At 36.9% G+C, this 23,171-nt stretch overlaps 1 protein-coding gene across 3 annotated transcripts in view; it reads right to left on the reverse strand.

Annotated features, from left to right (window-relative positions):
* Dgk (diacyl glycerol kinase 1) overlaps window positions 1-23,171 on the reverse strand; it is a 313,927-nt gene that overhangs the window by 48,912 nt on the left and 241,844 nt on the right. For all 3 annotated transcript variants that reach the window (XM_090388889.1, XM_090388891.1, XM_090388890.1), the window contains 5 exons: window positions 21,689-21,783; window positions 18,055-18,132; window positions 15,142-15,227; window positions 11,397-11,486; window positions 5,182-5,345 (listed from right to left, as the gene is read on the reverse strand). In XM_090388889.1, the coding sequence (XP_090245015.1) occupies window positions 5,182-5,345; window positions 11,397-11,486; window positions 15,142-15,227; window positions 18,055-18,132; window positions 21,689-21,783 (513 nt within the window). The remainder of the gene's footprint in view (window positions 1-5,181; window positions 5,346-11,396; window positions 11,487-15,141; window positions 15,228-18,054; window positions 18,133-21,688; window positions 21,784-23,171) is intronic.

A 23,171-nucleotide genomic window follows, 5' to 3' on the forward strand; every position in this document is an offset into this window, starting at 1 on the left:
TTTATCCTTTGCAGAACCTGTGGCATATATTCAAGGTACTCGAGTGGATAATCGTAGCTCAATTGGAGATTCTTTTCTTTGTCACCGTTTTAACGAGTGCACCGATCTTAAATTAAAATTTGGTGCATTGCTAGAACAATTTGAGTCACTGAAAAAAAAGGGTGCTTGCCCTCGAGAATAATGTAACTGGGAGCTGGTTAGGGACTCTAGTACTAACCTACCAAGTGATGAATTCCCGATTCGGGCCTCAGAACAGAATAACCAAGTGCAAACTACTCTGATTCAAACGGCCTTAGTTTTATTAGGAGATTACATTGTCAGGAAAACGGGAAATATTTTTGTAACAAGGATAAGTGGACTAGAAACAGGGTTTGTCTGCCAGGGTTTGTCATCGTTAATGTTTGTTTAAAACATTAACGATGTCACCAACAGACTGTCAGATTTTAGGGGGAGGGGTAAAGAGAATATTATTATTCATGTGGGGACTAATGATATTAAGCATACATGATCTGACGATTTGTTAGACAAATATAGGATCATGCTGAAGAAATTCCGCGAGTTAGGTCACAATGTCTATGTCTGAAATTCTGCCTAAGCACGATAAGAGGGATTATATGCTGTGAAAGCCTTGTGGATTAACTTAAGACTTGAAGGATTCTGCAAAGCTTTTGGTGGCGCCTTCGTAACCAGGTGGGCAGGAGCGGCAGTGCGTAGCACACGCTTCTTAATTAGACCGGGATTCGAGCCCGTGACAACCAAATACGGGGGATGCGGAAAGGTCAGGGAATGACCATCGCATATCCCCGGAGCAATATGGCCTTAGTTGCTAATACTCCTAAAAACCAAATAACAAACAAAACAAGCACAGCTTTTGAGGGGAAAATTTCTATCAGCTTGGCCCGCACTTGAAGGAATCAGTTTTGTAGAGACGGGATACATTTAAACAAAGGTGGTGCAAGAGTTTTGGCAGTATTATTGAGGATACCTTAAAGGTTCAGGGAAACTGCTAGTTTGGCGGGGGGGCCAAGGGTAATATAGATACGCGTTTATCTGATAATATTGGTCAAAGAACACTTGCACATACCTCACGAGTTCTTGTTTGTTACCGCAACAGAACATATTAGCAAGATGTTCTGAGGGCAGAAACATTTCAAATGAACGGCGCAGATAATGCCAGGGAAGCAAGCTTAAATAACTTTGAGGTGTGTTAGGGTTGTTAACTATACAAGAACACTGTCTTAATTGTCATCAATAAAATGAGTGAATTCAAACTGCTGGTTAGGACAAGTAACGCTGACATAATAGACCTTACGGAAACCTAGTGCCACCTGGAGATAGGGGATGATGAGTTTCAGTACGGTATGTATAATGTATTTAGGAAGGCTAGGGAAGATAGAAGGGGTGATGGGGTCATGCTTCTTATCAAAAGCAGTCTGAGCGCGACGAAAGCTTTCCCGGATTCAGACGTTTCTCATGCTAGTGTAGAATCTGTATGGCGTGCAATATGATGCAGTATGCAATATGCAGAATCTGTTGGAAGCAAAGGTATAATGAGAGTGGGAGTAATCTATAGGCCAGATGATTGTGAAGATTATAATGAGAGCCTCTACATGCAAATGGAATGGGAACTCCACATGGGGGACTAATTTTTAAATCAACTAGATGATTGCTATTTGTATCAACATGTCAGGGAAAGTACTAGGGAAAAGAATATTCTATACATCATCCATGAACCAGATGACATAATAGGGCTGATAGTACAGGAACTGATCATGGTGTCCTACGGTGGACGATGAAGAGAGAGGTAGCAGTAGATAAAGACAAAGGAATGGGTTATAATTTCAGGAAAGGAAATTACGAGGGCTTAAGGTGCTACATGGCGTCTATTAACTGGGTAGATATTTCACAGAGAGCGAATATAATTGAACTATGGTATACCTTTAAAACATTAATCACAGAAGCCTTGAATGCGTATATACCATTAAAAAATACTCCACGAGGAGGATTCCAAGTTGAATGAATAATGAAGTTGCCACATTACTTGAGCAGAAAAAGATGCCATGGAAAAGTACTGAAGCCTATAACAGATACAAATTTATCTATAATAGTGCCGCAGAAAAGGTTAGGCTGGCAAAGACAGCAAAGAGTGGGGATAAGGAATTCTTCACATATATAAATACAAAGAAGAGAAGGGAAAACCAGATAGGACCCTTATGTAATGGACGTGGGATAGTATTAGATACCCCAGCTGAAGTTGCAGATGAACTCAGTAGTTACTTTGCATCGATATTTACAGAAGAAAAACCCTTTACGTCAATTAGAAATTATGGGAGTGAAGTTGAAAAATGTGCAATTAATGATGTTGAAATTTCACGTTTATTTAATGAAAACACTTTTGAGCCTACAGACCAGTAAGGCTGCTGGGGTTGATGGTATATACTCTATAATCTTAAGGGCGGTGGCAAATGAGTGCATTGAACCATTGAAGCTAATTATGCAAGCATCACTGGACTTTGGAGAGATTCCATTGTATTTGAAAAGTTCCAATGCATCTCTAATACATAATGGCAGTTGTAAGAGTGAAGTGGGAAATTGTAGGCCAATTAGCCTAACCGCGGTAGTAGGAAAAATCATGGAGACGTTGGTCAAGGGTGGAATTCAGGATCATTTAGATAAAAATGGAATTCTGAAGGATACTCAGCATGGGTTTGTAAAGAGAAAATCATGTTTAACTAATCATGGTTAGCTGTCTTGACAGGGTCACTCAAGTGCTGGACTTAGGGAATAATTGCGACATTGTTTATTTGGATTTCAGCAAAGCATTTGACTCAGTCCCACATGAGCGGTTGCTTTATAAGTTGGTTGGAATCTCAGGGAATATACTTAGATGGATGGCTTCAGGGCAGGAGGCAGAGGGTTGTGATAAATGGTTATTCCTGAGATTGCGTTGATGTAAGAAGTGGGGTTCCCCAAGGATCAGTATAAGGCCCACTGATGTTTTTGATTTTCATAAATGGTATTGATGAAGGGATAGAGGGCATGATGTCTAAATTTGCAAATGATGTAAAGATTGGTAAAGTAGTTAATGATCACCGCCCAGCAAGCTTCTTCAGGGTGACCTAGATAAACTTCAGAGATGGTCAAAAAAATGGCAGCTATGGTTTAATCCAACAGTGTAAAGTATTACGCCTGGGGAACAGTAACCCCAAAATAACATACACTTGGTGGAGTTGAACTAAACCCGGTAGTTTAGGAAATGGACTTGGGTATTACGATACGGTCAGACATGAAGTTCTCCGAGCATTGTAGAATGGTTGCAAGGAATACCCATAGTGTTCTATCGATGATTTATCCAGAAATTGCGAGTAGAGATAAGGACGTCATAATCCTATTATATAAGGTTATTGTTAGACCAGACTTGGAATACTGTGTTCAAGTATGGAGACCGCATCTAAAGAAAGACTTTTCGCTTCTTGAAAGGGTCCAAAGACGGGTAACTCGCCTGGTGAGATCGGCAAAAGGGCGTCCATATGAGGAAAGACTTCGAATATGTGGGTTTGCACAGCGTGGAAACTAGGCACCTTAGAGGAGACTTGATTGAGATGCGTAAGGCTCTGAGAGACATAAGTAAAATGAATGAGGACGAAAGTTTCACGGTTATAAACAATTCTGGCCAGAATTTCAAGTTACTTGGGGAGATGTTTAGACTGGATTGCAGGAAGTTTTATTTTAGCCAGCTATAATTACTGGAATAAGTTACCTACATGGGTGGTAGAGGCTGACAGTTTGGGAAAATTCAAAGGTCAGCTGGATAATTACCTAAGGGAGGAGGGAAACGCATAGGCTGTCTATTTCCTTTTCTCTTATTATTTTATTATTTATTTTTTCTTTGGCTGGTGCTGCACATGCTTCTGTGCACCATGTGGCCATTGCTAATACTAACTAAATCTCACATAAGTCTATCTGACAACAGAAAGTCCATCATCATATTGCTCTGTGACAGTTTGTTTAAACCAAAAACTCTAATAAGCTTTACTTCATTAATTGTTATAATATGAATAATATCTGTTCGTAATCTGTAATTTATGCATTATATTAAGTTATATCATCTTTGGATATTGTCCTAGTACATACACCGTCCTAGTCAAATGAAATTGTTTTTACATATAAACTTATTTTATAATAGGCATCAAAAAACGAGCTATTCAGCAAAAAAAAAAAACTACTTTTATAGTATTTTTAAAAATTTTTAAAATTTATTTATTTTGTGCAACATAGCGTTGCACAAAATATGGTGTGCTTGTGAAATGAATGAGGAAATGTTTGGAACTTAGATATATTCGGAGATAAGTTTCTTATATTAATTTGACGATATGTGATGTATTCAGTATTAAAGTAAAAATAGAAAGGGGTACATGTATGAAGTAACGAAATTTTTGGATACGGTGTACATACAGCAAGAATGTATCTAACTCCTTGACATAACGTGACTTCAACAAGTGATTACTAGGACAAATAGTATTCGACGACATAAACGTTGGTAATGTGTTTCTGTACCGTACAGATTAGTGCTATTGCATCATTTTTGACACAGTGAACTACGTGTCAAAAATGATGTTCCGTCTGGGTGGTAGTGATACCACCACCCAGACGGAACAGTTTCAAGGTTTATTGGCCTCCCGTCGGTGGGTGCGAAGTTTCCCTGGTGTTGTAATAGTGAAAACCCAGTTATGAAGTATAACTGAACAATGAGATGTGCCACAATGTGAGATCTCTCATAACTCCACCATACATTTGTATGAGAGATGTTACAATATGAGAGATCTCTCATAATGTGTAGTTGTACTTCATAACTGGATTGTCACTATTGCAACACCTGGGTCCTACCTATCCACCAAGGAGAGGCCAATGAGCCTTGAAGGTGGAGGTATCCGCCTAGAATAAGTAACATCAGTCTTCTCCATTGATAAAGCGTTACTTATTCGAGGTAGTGCAATATCATGGCAACTCGTTGTGAAGGTTTTCCCAGTATGAGATATAATTAAAACGATGCCAATTTGGCTACTTCGGTAGTTCACTACGTACAAAAATGATGCAATAGCACTTAACCTGTCCACTAGTAAAACTTCCACGTAGTTTGAGGCTTTAGCCAAAAAACTGCCTTAGTGTTTCAGTACTTACAACCCCTATGGAAAAGTAGTTATTAAAGATGTTACATGGAATTGGATCCCCCTTTTCATCTGAGTTTCCCGAACTACTGATTTCAATCTTCCACCTATCCATCATCATAGTTGCTGACTTTTCTACTTTCTTCAAGATTTTGTGAAGACTTTCGTTTTCATACCCTAAATATAAAAGAAGAAAAACAAAATAAGAGAAATAACACACACAAATATATGAAAAGAGAAATTTAAAAATGAATCGGAAACTGTAGTGAAAAGAATAATATACTAATCGCACGTTGTCTCCCAAGAAGCAGCACAGGCAAACGTCACTAGAATAATAAAAAAATAATAATAAAAAAATACAGTAGACTTTCAGAATAACGGCACCATCGGGGATTGAAGGTACCGTTATTTCGATTTTTCCGTTATCTTGAAAGTTTTATCTTAAATTTAGTTAACCATCCATGAGTAAAAGCAATCGTTGTATCAATGTCAATTTTTTTTTTTTTTAATCTTTTGCTTTGGCAGTAATCATTGACCCCTGATATAGCGAACCTTCCGATCGTTTTAATAAAAACCATTAATGAGCACTTTATCTAAGTTTTCTAATTTTGGCTTGTGTAAACTTTTTCTATCAGCTATCTAAAGGCCTCCGTAGCCGAGTGGTCAGGAGCGGGAGTGCAGTAACACACGCTGTTTGAGTAGACCGGGGTTCAAGCCCCTGACTGCTGAATACGGTCGATCTGCCAACCCGCACTGGACCAGCGTGGCAGATTTATGGTCCATTTCCCTTAGCATGAATTGTTGAGGAGGCTTCCATCCTGCAGTGGGTTGATAATGGCTGCACTTTACTTTTACTATCAGCTATCTTATTGTTAGGTTCTCAACATGCAGTAAATTCTAAAAGTTTGAATGTTTAAAATAAATGTAAAACTGCGGTATAATCCGTGATATCAGTACAGAATTCACATTTTAAAATGGAGAACGTAAACAAACAGTAATCACGTGACCTGTTTTCTTTTATTAGTGCTGCAAGACCTGTGAGCTGTATGTAAACATCCTATTTGAATGAGCCATTAGCTCGAATGTACCGTTATTTCGACCCAATACCAAACAACTTCCTTTCACACCAATAACAAAGATTGCTGCGCGATACGGTCACATTAAATCTGGAAAAAAAATTTTTTTTCGTCAACATGCATCAATCGGTTGGTCGCTGCTGTGGACACATTAGCAATTTAGACCATATTGCGCCATATATAGAATGTTTGCTAATTACGTATATGCTGTGATCGATTTACCGTTTGTGGGACGAAAAACCCCAAGTTTCCGGGAGAAAAAACCATCCTATCCACGCTTGTGATCGACTAATTCAGCTACGTGTGATAAAAGACTGATCAAAATTCCTCGTGACAGGATTCGAACTTAGGTCTTTTTCACTCGGTGTTGGGAGGACGATGATTATACCAACTGTGCTACCCATAAGGGGCAGGTGGATGGACGTAGCACCCAACGTCCTTTTCCAGTTGGTCCCAAACATGCTCAAATGGGTTAAAATCGGCTGAGTTCGGCGGTCATGGGAGATGAAGAATTCACTGTCTTGCTCCTGAAACCAGTTAGCAACCTGCCGAGCCCTTTGGCATGGCGCGTTGTCTTGTTGATACATGCTGGAGTTCCCTGGACACACTGTCATCACGAGAGGTATACTTGGTCGGCGACGATAGGAAGTCCGGCGATCTTATCGAGCCGTTGATTAAAGGTGAACAGAGGATCCAGAGCATGACACGAAAAATACTCCCCAAACAATAACACCACTGCCTCCAGCTTGTTGAACACCAATAGTGCATCCAGGTATCATGGCCTCCTGTTGCCTTCTCCATATGCGGATACGCCCATTAGCACGACAGAGCTGGGAACGGGATTCATCAGACCAGGCGACAGAATTCGATTGTCGGTGTTTCGGTGTGTGCTGAGGTGCCCATGAATGGTGCGGCTTCTTGTGTATTTCAGTGGTCATAGTTACCCGTGAGGGTTGTCGACCGCCACCCAGCTCAGCCGATCTCAGTTGGGTTGAGATCAGCTGAACTGGGTGGAGAAAATATGCTAGTAAACAAAATAGGTTCTTGCAATCCATAACAAACACCCATACAGCATTTTGTCTTTGTTATCCAGACCTATCGGTTGTACTCTCCAGGAAGTTCCACGTCTAGCATATTAGAGTGTTTTTCGTGAATATTTTATTGTGAACAGTGTCCCCGAAAGCGAATATTTGATATAATAGCCAGTCTGATATCCAATAGAAATCTATCTACCACCTTACAGAGCCTTACAGATTATGCAAATTATTCATGCCTATAAAAACACGGGTTGCGACCACATCTCCAGTATTCAAGATGGCGAGCCGTTAAAATTATTCAAACTGATGAAGACACACACTGGGTGCCATTGCGGTCCGCAGATAACAAAACGAATCCCTCAGCTTTGTACGCCTGGGCGGCATGCGCTCACATTGTCTGTTCTATTCGGACACGGTCAACTCGGCGACAAAAATTATTTTGAATAGAAAATTATATAAATGTTTTCATTTAAATTATTATAAATTTAATTAATGGAAATTATTTGTTAAGTCAAATATATTAGCGCAATATGTTATTTATTAAGAACACACATGTTTATTAGAAGAGAATTTGGGTAGTTAAATATACATCTTTGAATTTTTTTTAACAATCCTAAAACTTTAATAAGAGCACCAGCCAATCCAGAATCTCGCGAGGCAATAAATATACCTGAGGAGTATTCCAGTTATGAGTACAGTCCGACAAATTTTGAACGTTTTCTTCTAACAGATTCAAGAAAAGACCAGTCCGACCTGCAGCGCATCCTGAAATTTGATAGGGAATATCACTCAATGTGGAGTGAATATGTGAAGGAATTATTTACGGACAGCACTTTTTTTTTTGCTCTCTCCTAGCCTTTTTCTCTCTCAAATTTTCGTCATTCTAGCTAGAAAAGATGGAGGTGCAGTTTTTCCTATATTGTTTTGTTTGCTGCCGGATAAAAGAGCTGAAACATATATACATTTATTTAACATGATACGCTAACTTTGGCCTCGATTGAATCCAGAGAGCATAAATGTGGATTACGAAATTGCAATCCATCAAGCTATTCGTGCAATGTTTCCCGAAGTAAACATTAACGGCTGCTTATTTGACTTAATTAAAAACCTTAGGAAACACTTGGCATAATGCCTTCTTCTAGGAAGATACAATACGGATGTCGACTTTGGATTACATTCAAAAATGATCACGTCTATTGCATTTGTTTCCCAAGAAGACATTATTCATGCAATTACCAGTGTAGAAAATTATTTACTAGAAGAGTTTGGAACCAATTTTAGTATGGTTTTACCAATACGTATATTGGACGTCTCAGAAACAATTGTACCAGAGCTGCACCAACGTTTCCCTCTAATATTTGGTCCATATACCAACGAATGAAAGCGATAGAACAAACAATTTTGCAGAAGCTTTTGCCATCGCAAACTACAGTTAGCTTTTGGTAGTAGTATTTGCTCACCCTACTTTGGATTTTTCTAGATAAATTAAGGAAAATTCAAATAACTTACAATTTAGATTTCGAAAGAATTATTGCCGGCCCTATACGTCCACGGAAACGAACACGCTATGAAGAAGCTGACCGCAGAACTTTAAATAAGATCAACAACTATAATCGGCAAAATATTATAAAATATCTGTCAAACAATATATCCTACAACTACAATATGGATTAAAAAAGTAAATGATTTGTAGTTTTATAGTTTATTTTCCAGGATCATTAAAAATATTCAAAGATGTATACTTAATAAATTCTCTTCTAATAAACGTATTTTTTAATAAATAACATATTACACTAATATATTTGACTTAACAAATTTCCATTAATAAATTTATAATAACCTAAATGAAAACATGTACAGTATATAATTTTATTTTCAAAATAATTGATCTTGTAAGCTTTCCAGACAACAACGAAACAAACGCTGAAAATGTGATATTGTTAAACTTTTTCTTATAAACTAATGTCTACTTCAGTATACGTTAATATACTTACATTACAAATTAGATATAATACCCAGTGTTACATTTCAGACACATTCTATTTTTTAATAAAAATTAATTGAATTTTTTTTACACTAAATTTCTGTGATTAACTGAAGTGAAAAATAAGTATAGTTATCTTCTTATCACTCTCGAAACTTTGCCTTTACAGCTGTATAATATCTATTACTCTTCACCCGTAGCCTTTTTTTTTTTTTTTTTTTAAGTCTCTCTCTCTCTGTATATACAGAGTGTTATACTGTTAAAATATTAAAATGTGTGGGTGTATGTGTATATACAAATTTTTTTTGTATATATTATTGGAATTATGTCAAATGACATTTAGATTTAAATATTAAATGGCGTAAATATTGGCTCCAGCGTTAATGCTATTGTCTGAGGACAATTAGACATTATACGTGCATGAGTTGTATATGTACTTAACTTATTAATACCATTATTATTTTTAAATTATGGTACTACTTAGGAACATCAGGTTTGTAGTGACACCAACCAACCCGTTAGTTATATATAAATCTAGCACTGGTATGGATAGCCTTATAGTGCTAACCTAATTATAAGAAATATAGGCTATGATCCATACTGTTGCCTAATACTTCCGTAGTATGATGTATTATTTAATTTTTAATTACTACTTTATAATTTATATTGTAGTCCCTGTAGCTGATAAGCAGGGTACCGTCAGTGTCAATAATGGAATTATGTCAAACAATAGCATTAACGCTGGAGCCAATATTTACGCCATTTAATATTTAAATCTAAATGTCATTTGACATAATTCCAATATTATTGACGCTGACGGTACCCTGGATTGCTTATCAGCTACAGGGACTAAAGTATGAATTATAAAGTAGTAATTAAAAATTAAATAATACATCATACGCAGGGGTCCAGCGGCTAAATGGCCAGAAGAACAACGGTACATAACACTATACACATACAGTATCCATGCACTTTTAAACCTCTGGCCTTTCCAGTGAACTGGCACACCTACAATGAAACAATTGGAGATGGGGGGAACCCCTGGCGCTGCTTGACACTAAATACACTCCCTCGTTGAAGTCGGCGGTGATTTGTGCCACTGTTGCTCTCCGGATGGCTGAAACAATGCGAGACAGAAGTCGACGGCCACGTTCATCCACCACCTTTTTTCTCCCACAGCGCTGTCCACGATGAGATGTTATTCCGGAAATGGCATATTCCCGATACACCCTTAATACTGTCGAACGGAAATAGTGCAATTTCTGTACCACCTCTGCGATAGAGTGATCCATGCGTCGGGCACCCACTATCATCCCTCTTTCAAAGTCGGTCAACTCACGACGTTTATCCTGACATCGAGTTACCGTCTACGTGATGCAGTTATGCATTGTACCTATATACCTGCAAAACGGTGAGTTCATCCACTAGCGAGAGGGGTGACAGCGTCGCACTGCCCAGGAACCAGGTATCCCATGAATTCTGTCCCTTCAGTGTCCTTCAATTTACAAGTATGCTCTGTTCTATATTTTATATTAAATTCTTACTTACTCGTTTGGTCTTCGCTTTAAAGAAGTTTTTATCACGCGAATTTCATTCAACTATTATTATTTTTAGTTATAGAGTGCTATAAGAAACTTGAAAGTGGTTTGGTTTTTTTCACTAAGAGCATAAACTATCTGAAATTATATTAAGTAGTTCCAGTTAATTTTTGCTTTTTTAAATGCAATATGAGCTTGGCTTGCTTTGGAAGAATAATTTCAGCACTTAGTAGTTTTAGGTCAGGTACTAAGTGCTGAAAAATAATTTCAGCACTTAGTACCTGACCTAAAACTGTTTTAAGTTTTGGTTTATCTTTGTTGAACATCCGCACTATTATTCGTGTTTATTACAGTGTGTATTTGCATTTGCCGAGTCTTGTACTCACCCGACCGCTGTTCACGTAACCTTAACCTTAATAGTAACTGGGTAGTAATGATCAATTCACGATTCGCCTCTTTTTATGACATTTTCTTTGTACACATCATATATGGCCCTGACTAGTTGTTGCGTCATGCTGTTCAAACCCACACCGCTTATTTACCTACTGTAGCAAACGACCAAGGTCGAACATTCATAGTATTGTAGAACTCACCTGGTCCCCATCGCAAACACCTGGCCAGATCGTTTCCTGTTCCCAGTGGTAGAATGGCTACGGGCGGAGGTGTTGTAAAATTCATTTTGTCTGCAAATGACAAGAGGGAAAAAATCACTTCAGAGAAGCAGAAATGGGAGGATCCAAAATTAAACGGGGGGGGATGAAAGAAAGTAAATGAGGTACTACATACATTGGGGAAATACATAGTAAAGCGAGCGTTTAATTATATTTTAAGTATAATAAAGAAGAAATTAAATTTTCATATTCAAATTTTAAAAAAATTTAAATTTTTTAATATTTTTATTAAAATATTTCTACCGTCACACACACCCCAGAAACAACTACAGTATCTATATATCCTTGCTTGTACGTAAACATAAGAGGCAAAGTAAAATGGTTATTAACCAGAACTCGGAATAGACAGAAGGATCGATGTGTGTGACGACCCGGAATAGCATTCCGGTTTGTCACACACTTCAGTAATGTCATATATTTATTAATGAGAGCTTTAAAAAATTTACGTTATTTTTCTTTTTTGGCTGACCCTGGTATCAACATAAATAAATAATATATACTGTACTGCATGTTTTGTGAGCTTAGTTTATAAAAGAGCCACAAGATGGCGACTGTATACAGACAGCACTATAGTAAGTACATGTACCGGTGTTTATTATACCGAACAAAATTTTTTTTTATTTTTTATTTTGTTTGCTCTTATCTCCTAATAGGATAACTGATGTATAATGCTACTGATAACTGCAGGGTTCTTTACAAATGTTTGTCTTGGCTGTGTGACTTCAATGGGTTTTTGGAGCTCCAGCCTTGTTTTTTTTTTTTTTTTTTTTTGCTGGCTCTAGGCCTGGGCAGCCTGTGAGCGGGATAGCGGGCACCCACTGGTATTGCACTACCTCCAGTGGGTGCGGGATTTCGTGCACTTTGGCATGTAAAAGGTTTAAAAAAAAACCAGGTCTGGCTACTCGCGCCTGGGGACAGGCACCAGATAGCAGCTGCACAGGTATTGGCTGCTCCTTTGCAGAGGTCCTACATTCAATACAGATCCACTAGGTGGAGATGGGCTATGCCTAGGGGCCACCCTTGATACCAGGACACACACACACGTGTTTTGTACTGTTTCCTCAACTGTATTGTGAACAAAATATATATATATATATGCTAGGGTAATTATATAAATGAGAATGAAAATGTACATAAAATTGTATATAGATTATTGTTTATGTTTCTTGAAATTGTACATAATATTTGGGTGTGTAAATAAATGAAAAAAAAAAAATGAATGAATGCTCTTATCTCCTTTGCTTTTAATATTGTGTAGAGCAGAGGTTCCCAAAGTTTCTCGGCTCTCGGCGTCCGTAGTGTCCCAATAATTTTCTCACGGCGCACCCCTAGGCCAAAAGAAATACTTAACGCACTGGTTTTCGACCATTTAATAATCTGATTCCGTCACATATATTTTGAAATAGTTGAAACTGAATCTTTCATAATAAAAAGGTAAGGCAAACATCACAGACAGCAAAAAGCATATTCCTCTACATGATGCTTGAAATATAAAAATAAATTACAATGATGATTAATAAAATAAAAATAATGCCAGCAACATGGCAAGACAAAAGAGAGAAAATATTCAAAATTAAACATATCGATCAAACCAACAGGGAGGGAAGAGAAGGGCAACAAGAGTAAAAATATTGCAGCAGAAACCCTCCAAGATAATTTAGAAAATCTAAATGCAAAGTAATAAAATAATAATCAATTAAATTTTGAATGCCAATTAAATTTCTATTTAACTGATTATTATTTTATTATCTTTGCATTTAGATTTTCTAAATTATCTTAGAGTTTCTGCTGCAATATTTTTCCTCTTGTTGCCCTTCTCTTCCCTCTCTGTCGATTTGATCGTTATGTTTAATTTTGACTATTTTTGTTCTTCTGTCTTGCTATGCTGCAGGCATTTTTATTTTTTAATCATTATTCTAATATATATATATATATTGATAAAAATAATTAAGTTACCGAATGACAAAGTAAGCAAACAAAGTATTAAATCAAAATTATTAAACTGTGTTATGGATCCGGGTTCTACTATTTACAGTAAAGAAACCTGGCAACCATAATGAAATATAGACAGATGTTGACCTGTCAATTGTAATTACCATGGAAAAATTGAAAAGGCCTGTAAGGTGAAGGAGATAACCTGAAATAAATTGATTAACATAAAAATAGAAATAATAATGAAGATAACAATGTTACCTGAAGTAGTGCGTCCTAGGGTCGGCAGCCAAAACCGTAGGAGCCACCACAATAAACAAGGGTCTCTGTTTCTGTTATGATGTATACATGCGAAATGTATAAATCACAGCCGACAGAGACCAAAAAGAAAGAGTAAAATTTAAAAAAACAAAAACAAAAACAAAAAAAAAAAAAAAAAATTGCCAATAGAACTTTAAGGGGAAAAAAATTTTTTTTTTTTTTTTGAAATCAAAAGGACAGATACATTACAAAAATTACTTCAACTTACTGTGTGTTTGGAACGGAATCTGTGATATAGTTGCCTGTGGTATTTACAAAGTAACGTTGGAGAACCAAGGATAAAGGCAACTATATCACTGATTCCGTTCCAAACACACAGTAAGTTGAAGTAATTTTTGAAATGTATCTGTCCTTTTGATTTCAAAAAAAAATTTTTTCCCCCTTAAATAATGAGTTTTTTTGATAATGATACTTCTACTTAAATAAATTTTACTCTTTCTTTTTGGTCTCTGTCGGGTCGGCTGTGATTTATACATTTCGCATGTATACATCATAACAGAAACAGAGACCCTTGTTTATTGTGGTGGCTCCTACGGTTTTGGCTGCTGACCCTTGGACCCACTACTTTAGGTAACATTGTTATCTTCATTATTATTTCTATTTTTATGTTAATCAATTTATTTCAGGTTATCTCCTTCACTTTACAGGCCTTCTCAATTACAATTGGCAGGTCAATTATACGTCAGATGTTGCGGTATTATCCTTACAAGATGAGCATGGTGAAGTAGATATTCGTTTCACATACGAACTTAATATATGTTATCATATAACATTAAAAAATATATGTTATGTGATAGTTATTATAAACAAAATTACAATTCATAATACAAATTATATACAGTATACCTATATAATAATTTAATTCTTTATATAGAGGTACTAAATAAACATCAATTATAGATCACGACAAAATTAAAAAGTACAGTGGATACCGTACACCTTTTTATAATGAAATAAATATATAAATTTCAAAAAAAAAAAATAATAATAAGTTTAAGTAATTTAATCTCAAATTACATGGCACCCCTGGAACGTTGTTGCGGCAACCCGGTTAAAAACCACTGGTGTAGAGTAATACTTAAAAAAAGAAAAAGAAAAAAAAAAAAAGAAAACAAAAAAGAAAATCCATTGTGTGAATTAATGCAAAGGATCCATTAATTACATTGCAGTAATAGTAAATGCTAATGGACTAACCACACACGTGTCATTAAATAGGCTTTATGCAAACAACTTCACTATGAAAGCAAACAGTTCTGCTAATCGATATCAAACTGTGACAACAAGCAGAGAAGTGTAGAGAAGGCGAAGAGGGTTTGTTATCTCCAAAAGGGATAAGTAAGTGTACTTCTGCTGCATCAACATATTTCAGATTATTTTTCGCAACAGAAATCGATAATGTAACAGGAAAACTCACCTATTGTGTCTAGTACCCAGCCGACGGTACCATCCCCACCACAGCAAAGGACTCTAAAATTTACAACATCTTTGTACAGCTGAAACCTGAAATTATGTTTTTTAAATGTGGAATATGAGACTTTTGATAAAGTATATTTGCATATATAGTAATAAACCTTTATTATACAGCTAGTTACATTTCAATTATGCTGGATTTAATTTTAACTGAAGTAAATATTCTTAATTTAAAATCAAGTATCGTAATTACTTCATTTAATTAAAAAGCTCTTAATTAATCTCTCTCTAATCAGTTTAGAGCAAAAGCCTCAAACTACGAAAGCTATAAGTCATTGTACATGTCGAGCATAGCTTCTTTCTGCATATAACTATAAGCAAACTGTTTCCTAAGTAGTGTATTGATATAATTATGCAGACATTTCGCCACGAGTTACCTTCATATTGCACTACTCTAAATAAAAGGCACTGCTCTAATGGAGAGTGTACAGGGTTGTTAAAATTAAAGTATCCCTATGTAGATGGCTCTGGAGCGGGTTCCAAGGCTCGTACTGAAGAGAAATTTGAACAGCTACAATAAAGAATGCGCTCCCCATTTATTGGAAAAAATAAATTAGTTACAAATTTGTCACTGTATGGCGCTTAACTATCTTAGTTACGATTATGCAAATAACGTAAGTTATTGCCACAGCGCCACTACTGTACTGTATAAAAGCAAAGCAGTCTCTTCAAAATCATACAGTAGATGTTTGCCTGCACTACAGCAGCAATGCCAACAACGTTGCAGGAAAAGGCGCTATTAGTGAAGCTGTACTATCAGAACAAAAACAATGCAGCTGCTGGCGGCTATCAGAGAATTCCGGCGTCAGAAGCGCATAAGGCCCACGTGGACATATGACTGTGCTGTCCGCAAAATGATTGCGAAATTTGAAGCGACAGGACATCTTGGTGGTCAACCAGGTAGAGGTGGAAAACGAGTGGACTCCTCTGGTGTTGAAGATGTGGCTATGGCTGTCGTGGATTTATCAAGTCAATATCCATGTGGTATCGCAAGTGTGCCAGTTGTTTCTCCTGAAGTGGACATGCCGTATTTCACTGCAAGGCTAGTAATGCGTCAGGTGTTGCGGTATTATTCTTACAAGATGCGCATGGTGAAGTAGACATTCGTTTCACATATGCACTTCACTTTCTGGCGAGAATGACAGTGGATATCACTTGGCCATGGAATATCCTTTGGAGTGATGAAGCCCACTTCTGCTCTTAAATGGAAAAGTGAATACGAACAACTGTCACATTTGGGTAACAGAAAACCCTCGAGTTATCCAAGAGTCCCCGTTGAATTCTTCAAAAGTGACAGTGTGGTGTGGATTTACGGCCACATTCATGATTGGGCAATATATTTTTTGAACAGGTAACACCGACTGGACTCCGCACCTGTTCCATCACTGGACAACGATATTATGAAATGTTGGCAAATTTCGCAATACCAGAGCTGCAACAACGTGGGTGACTTCAGGACACCATATTCATGCAAGATGGTGCGCCACCCCACATCCACCGTTGTGTCCAAAGATTGCTAAGACTGCAACACTTTGCAGACGAAAGAGTAATCAGCCATTGTTTCCAGACATCTTGGCTACTCCGATCATCGGATCTCAACCCCATGCGACTTCTGGTTGTGCGGTTTTTTGAAGAACCAGGTGTATCGGGTAGGATGTCAAACTCTGGCAGATCTGAAGGATAGCATTAGATGTCATGTGCTGGCTATTCCAGTCGACATGTTCCGTTCTGCTGCAGAAAATGCCGTTCTTCGAATGGAAACCGTTGTTAACCAAAATGGAGGACACATTGAACAATTGTAGCGCAGCTCAAGTGATTTGTTTTGCCACAGCGCCATATAGTGACAAATTTTGTAACTATTTATTATTATTATTTTTCCAATAAATGGCGAGCGCATTCTTTATTGTACCTGTTTACCAAATTTCTCTTCAGTACGAGCCTTAGAACTCGCTCCAGAGCCCTCTACATAGGGATACTTTAATTTTAACAACCCTGTATAATGCTACTACCCAAACCTCGGGTTTCGACTCTGACTAGAGTTTAACTGACAGTGAGTCTTCGCAGCTGGAGCCTTTTGTTCTATACTAAACAATGCATCATTCATTGGACCACCTAACATCTCACATATTGTGCATATATCTCGTCAATCGGGTGTTCAGATCTTCACAATGCCTACCTACCCAACCCATCGATGAGACGCCAGAGTCGAAACTCAGGGTTGGGTAACGGCATAAATTTAAATAAAAAGCATATACGTTTCCATTGTAGCAGTGCCTTTTATTTAGAGTAGTACAATATCAGCGCAACACGTGGCGAAGTGTTTCCACAATATGTAATCGCTGCATTAAGTAACGAAAACAGTTGTGCATGTCAGGCTTTTCCTTGACATGCACAACGAAGTTATGTAGCTTGATGCTTTTGACATAGACGAAAGTAGATGTATGTCTACGTACTTCACTTACAGCACCATCTAACCCCGGTCTCGCGGACTTGTCAACCAGGAGCTAGATCCAGGTTTTGAGTTCAGCCACATGAACTTCAAAAGAGCCGAAATCCTGGTCTGGATAATGTAAATATACACTCTACATATAAAGCAGTTACTTCTCCACTGGAGCAGTGCCTTTTATTTGGTGCAGTACCAAGACAGCTCACGATGAAGTACCTCTACAATATGAGATCGACGCACTAAGTAACAAACACAGTTTGTTTATAGCTAGTTACAGAAAGAGGCCATGCTCGACATGTACAATATCTCTCATTAATTATTCATCTTTGTTTAGATGCCCTTATGTCATAAAACCTTTAAGAAAGAACAAAAGCAGCGTTGTAAATATTAATTTCATTTTAGGCTACCTACCCCTGCACTGGACCTCCGCATTTCGATAGGTTGTAGACCTGCCGAGGATTTAGAAGGTATTGGAATTTCCTTAGTATCCTTAGGAGTAGAAGGAAAAACGATACATTAGCAACTAAAACAAACAAATATGTTTTAAACAACTATCTCATACATCAGACAAGAAACTACATTAGGTCAAACAAAATGTTACACACCAAAATACATTTTTATTGCTTTAGAATACATTTATTTTCTTTCTCCTCTGAATATCCTCTGCATTTAACGGTAACCAGAGATTTATGTCTGGTATCTAGATTAGTGGTGTACTGCTTTGGGTTTCGAGATCTTGGGAACGCGTAATTATTATGAATAGTTACAAATTTTAGTTTATTTAAAAATTAAAGACATGCCTCGTATAAGCTACAAAAAGGGTTGGAATGGTGTGGAATATGGTCTTAAAATAAAGTAGTAATTTATATAACCAATGCTTTCTTAATTAATTTCTAAAAATTTTATTCGATTTCTGTAATAGTTTGTACATTTAGTTATTGAGATATTCTTTAACATTTCAAGGATATCACAGAAATTATAGTTAATGCAAGAACATCCAAAAATACCATGGGCGCATCACTCTGACTGGAAACGTTGCATGCTATTTCCTTGTGAATCGTCCTTTTTACTTTTCCAGGTTGTGCCATATATACAGTTCCGCCACAACGAGAACTCAAGGTGCCAGACGCAGTATACTTTAGAAGTAAAGGGATTTATGAAATAGGAAAGAGAATGAATGCAGTTATTAAATTTACTATTTTATGAAGCACAGTAAACCCTCAATTTAACGAACTTCGGAAATAACGGACAGCGTCCACTGAAACAGGCTTTTCGTCGTTACCGTACTCGGTGATGTTAACTGATTCTGTCTGATAGTATTAATCATCAGTTAAAATATATTCGCAATGCGGTAAATTTAACCAATGAGAAGGCCGGTTTTTCCTTCATACAACTGGTAACTGAAGTAAAAGAAAAAGTATTACAACTTTTTTCGTAAAATTTTAGTAACTTCGGCTACTATCCACACTTCAGATGAGGACAGAATCGTGGCTTTCAACATCGGAGAGCAAAACAATTTGAAGTTGCGGTGACGGATGGTCACAGAAAACAAAAACAAAGTTTTCTATTTTTATTGGCGTGGTTGAGGTCGGAGTTAGCACCCTAATCACTAAAACGCTGATGTGTGTGTGTGTGTGTGTGTATATATATATATATATATATCATTTAGTCTGGCTATCGGTCTGCTCAAAGCCCCCGAAGAAGTAGCAGACCGATGACCAAGTGGAAGAACGTTATTTTCATTGTTCATCATAATTTATTTTTATTTACATTTTTCATTAATATAATTTTATATAGGCTTTCCAGGCTAAAGCTAGTTTGCTTTCACTAACTAGTTAGTTTGGTGCTTATACACCTAATTCCCTACAGATAGATACCATTAAATAAAATTGACTAATATAATTTCATGCACGTATAATGCCTAATTGTCCTATGTGCAATAATATTAACGTTGCACACCTGACAGGTACCTATTACGGTAAACTTTACCAAATATCATTTTTATAATCTTCAGTAAGAACACTATATATATATATATATCTTTTGATTTTAATGGACGTCCTTTACTACTTATAATTGTAACTTCAAAAACTATTACAGTTTCAAATAACCGAAAATCGCTAGTCTCCTTTAGACTAATATACCTAGAATCTCTTTACTCAGACTGTGCACGATGGTGATTTTGATCGTTGGTATTCTCGTCTCAGTTATGCACTGCTTACTTAGTTTAGTTTAATGAATGATGGGAATTGTGCCTACTATTACAGCACAAGGTGTCAATACTTAATCTTGCCTCCTTGACATCTTGCGTAAATGTTAAAGAAGGAAGGCGTTTTAATTAACTTTTGCTTTCTTTTACTTTTGAAGGCATCTCCACTGCTTAGCGGTTTCCTGTGATCCCTTCTCCATTGTGAACGGTAGACCCAGGTATCCTCTTGTATCTCATTCTTCCCGGCGGCAGCCAATTCATCACTCTCTTAGGCCGGCTCTCCTGGGGCATCCGTTATAAGTACCCATACCATTGCAAAGATCGGCACCCCAAGAGATCCACCTCATTTTCTCGCAAATTCAATCTCTCCATGGTGGTCTCATTCCGAACTCTTCGAAGGCGAGATAAACCATCCATCTCCACAGCTCTTATACGACTCTTCTGCCTCATATTCAACGTCCATCCTCCCCCTCCATATGTCAAAACACTACTATCATTTGGAGTATCATCTTGGTTTCTTGTCGAAAGTCTCGACTCCACAACGCACCATTCAGTTGCTTAATAACAGTGCGGGCCTGAGTAATACGCTTGTTTATATCTTATCTTTCTCACACGTTCCCGACTTATGAATAATAAATCCCAAATATCTGAAATGATCTACTTCCTTAACTTTGCCTAAAGGTCTAAGTTAAGGAAGGTCTCTGCCGTTTCCACCAACCACAAATACTTTGTCTTTGTAAAATTAACTTTAAGACCTCCCGTGCTGTAAACATCAACCAGTTTCCTCATCATGAGGTCAACGTCATCCCGATCTTGAACAGTTATCACTTGGTTTTTGGAGAATAATAGTAAATGAATGACACTGTTCCCAATCTGAATTTCCATAGCTCTACACGAAGCGTTCTGAAGTGCTAGTATCGCATCAATGTAGATCTTAAATAGGGTCGGTGACATCCCACATCTTTGTCTCATGTTTTTGGATGTTACAAACTCAGCCGATACCAGTCCCCCACACTTAACAGCGGCTGTGCAACTTCTATACATTCTCTGAATCAAACTGATGACCGATTCGCTCACATTCGTCCTCCGCATCGATCCCCAGAGTCTGCTAATAGGAAAGACCAAATGTGTTTCCTGCCCTTTGGCGATTCTTTTTTCTATCTATCTTAAGGCGAAAATATCACCAATACAGGATTTTCCAACGGTAAAGCTAGCCTGTTCTTCTGACACACAGGAAGCAATACTTTTCTCTAACCTCATAATTTTACTCAATGACCTACTCATTGAGACTATCACACTAATGGCCCTGTAATTTGAAGGATCGTTTTTATTTCCCTTATTAAACATAAGAGTTACGTATGATAAGGACCAATCAGACGTCGCATCTACCTCTAAAAAGTGATTTAATATTCTCGTTATTATTAGTTAACTTTTAAGGTGTTTATATTCTAAACAGTATTTTGACACTTGGCATAAAACTGACTAGCCTGCCAGAATAGCTAATGCCAAAATTACGACAACGTATTAGTTTGAACCTAAGGTACTCACGTTGATTATTGGAATTGTCGCAACATCAATGCCTACGATGACTAATCTCTGCGCAAAGTTAATGAGCCGTTTCCACAGCTCACAACGTCAAAAACAACTGACCTTTGTTACTGAACCCGATGTGTGGGTGCCGTAATGAAATTTTAACTACTCTTCATGCTTTTGACTGCCATAAATACTTGATTTTTCTTTTCCACATTGTTAAACAAATTATGGCTGCTTACATGTAGTAGGATATTTACTAATTTTAAGAAAAAGTGGAATCAAAATGGGAATTAAGTGAAATACCTCATTCCTTGTCTCCCTCCACTCTTTGGATTAATGAGTACTAGTAGAGGATGCGACCCTGTCATAGGAGTTATCTGGAATGACATAGCAGACCCCTGAAAAAAATGATTTATAAGAATCAGAACAATCATTAATAATTCATAAATAAATATATTTTGAGAGAAGTACGTTGGCCTTCTGATGCATATGAAAACATTAGATTGCTTTTTTCCACATTCTGGTTTGTCTTTCGTTAACAATTTCTCTGTTGATGTGGATAGGTTCATTAATGGGTCAGCTTACATAATTCAAAACTTACAATGTATGTAACAAGTTTTTGATTTAAGTTTTCATCCTAGCAATTGCCTCTGATGTCACGGGATGTATATATTCTTTTTATGATCCGTATAGAAAAAATGCAACTAATAATATTTGCACATAACTGAATATTATTATAATTGACAGCTATCAGGTTTAAACTTTGTAAATAGCAACAAATGCAACAATACTTCAATTCGGACGGTCGCATGATTACCAATTTTACAGATTTCTGCCATTAGAACTAATAGTATCATATCTCACTGGGATCTTATTGATTTCAAGAAAGAATTCGAATTTATTAAGGACTGCGTTATTTACACGAGTTAGAATTTATCAGCAAATTTCGAGCTTTTTTATCAGTCTTAATAACAATCTCTGCTTCGTTACATTTGGTACTTACATGAACAAATATTTCTCTGGAGAAATATTTGTTCGTGTAAGAAATATTTGTGTAGTGAGACAACCCTCGAGGCTGTATGTTGACAATAACAGCCTAACCCTCATGGGAAATAACATCGCATCTCCTATAACGCCAGAATTGCTTCGATGCAAATGAAAACATTTTTTTTCCCCCTACGGAAATTAAACATAACTCAATCTCCTATCAAGTTATTAAAAAAGATGTTGGCGCACCTCTGTACTGGAGAACTTCTTGTCGAAAGGGATTTTTATTATGACCTGCTTGTTCCTTTTCAAGCGGTTTTTTCTTTTTTTTTTAATACGAAATATATGAAATGCTGCTTGGTTTACAACAAACTTACGAGATGTAGTATATCTTAGTTCACACACACATTTATTTTGATGTAAATGAATCTCACACCAAAGGAACTATGACTATAGGTATAGCATCAGAAAATTCGTGGAAATGCATCTTGTAATGAGCTAAAGGTGAAACGTGTGTCTTTTCAACTTCTCAAAAGTTAGGGAAAAATTATCCATTTCCTACAATATGCAATTCTCCAAATAGTAACAAAATGAAGTCTTCCGAAACGATTCCAAGTTTATTTTAATAATTCGAACTATAATACTGCACCTAAATAATTAAAATAAAACGATCAGCAAAGACCTTATTTTATACCAAAAGGTATTCCCATGAGAATTACCAATAAACATTTTCTTTACAAAGAAATATAACGCTTAAGTTTCAGATCAAGTACATCCTCTCACACACACAATAAAAAAA

This window comes from Mastigoproctus giganteus, chromosome 14 (assembly GCF_048544385.1).
Source record: "Mastigoproctus giganteus isolate SK-2022 chromosome 14, ASM4854438v1, whole genome shotgun sequence".
NCBI lineage: Eukaryota > Metazoa > Arthropoda > Arachnida > Uropygi > Thelyphonidae > Mastigoproctus > Mastigoproctus giganteus.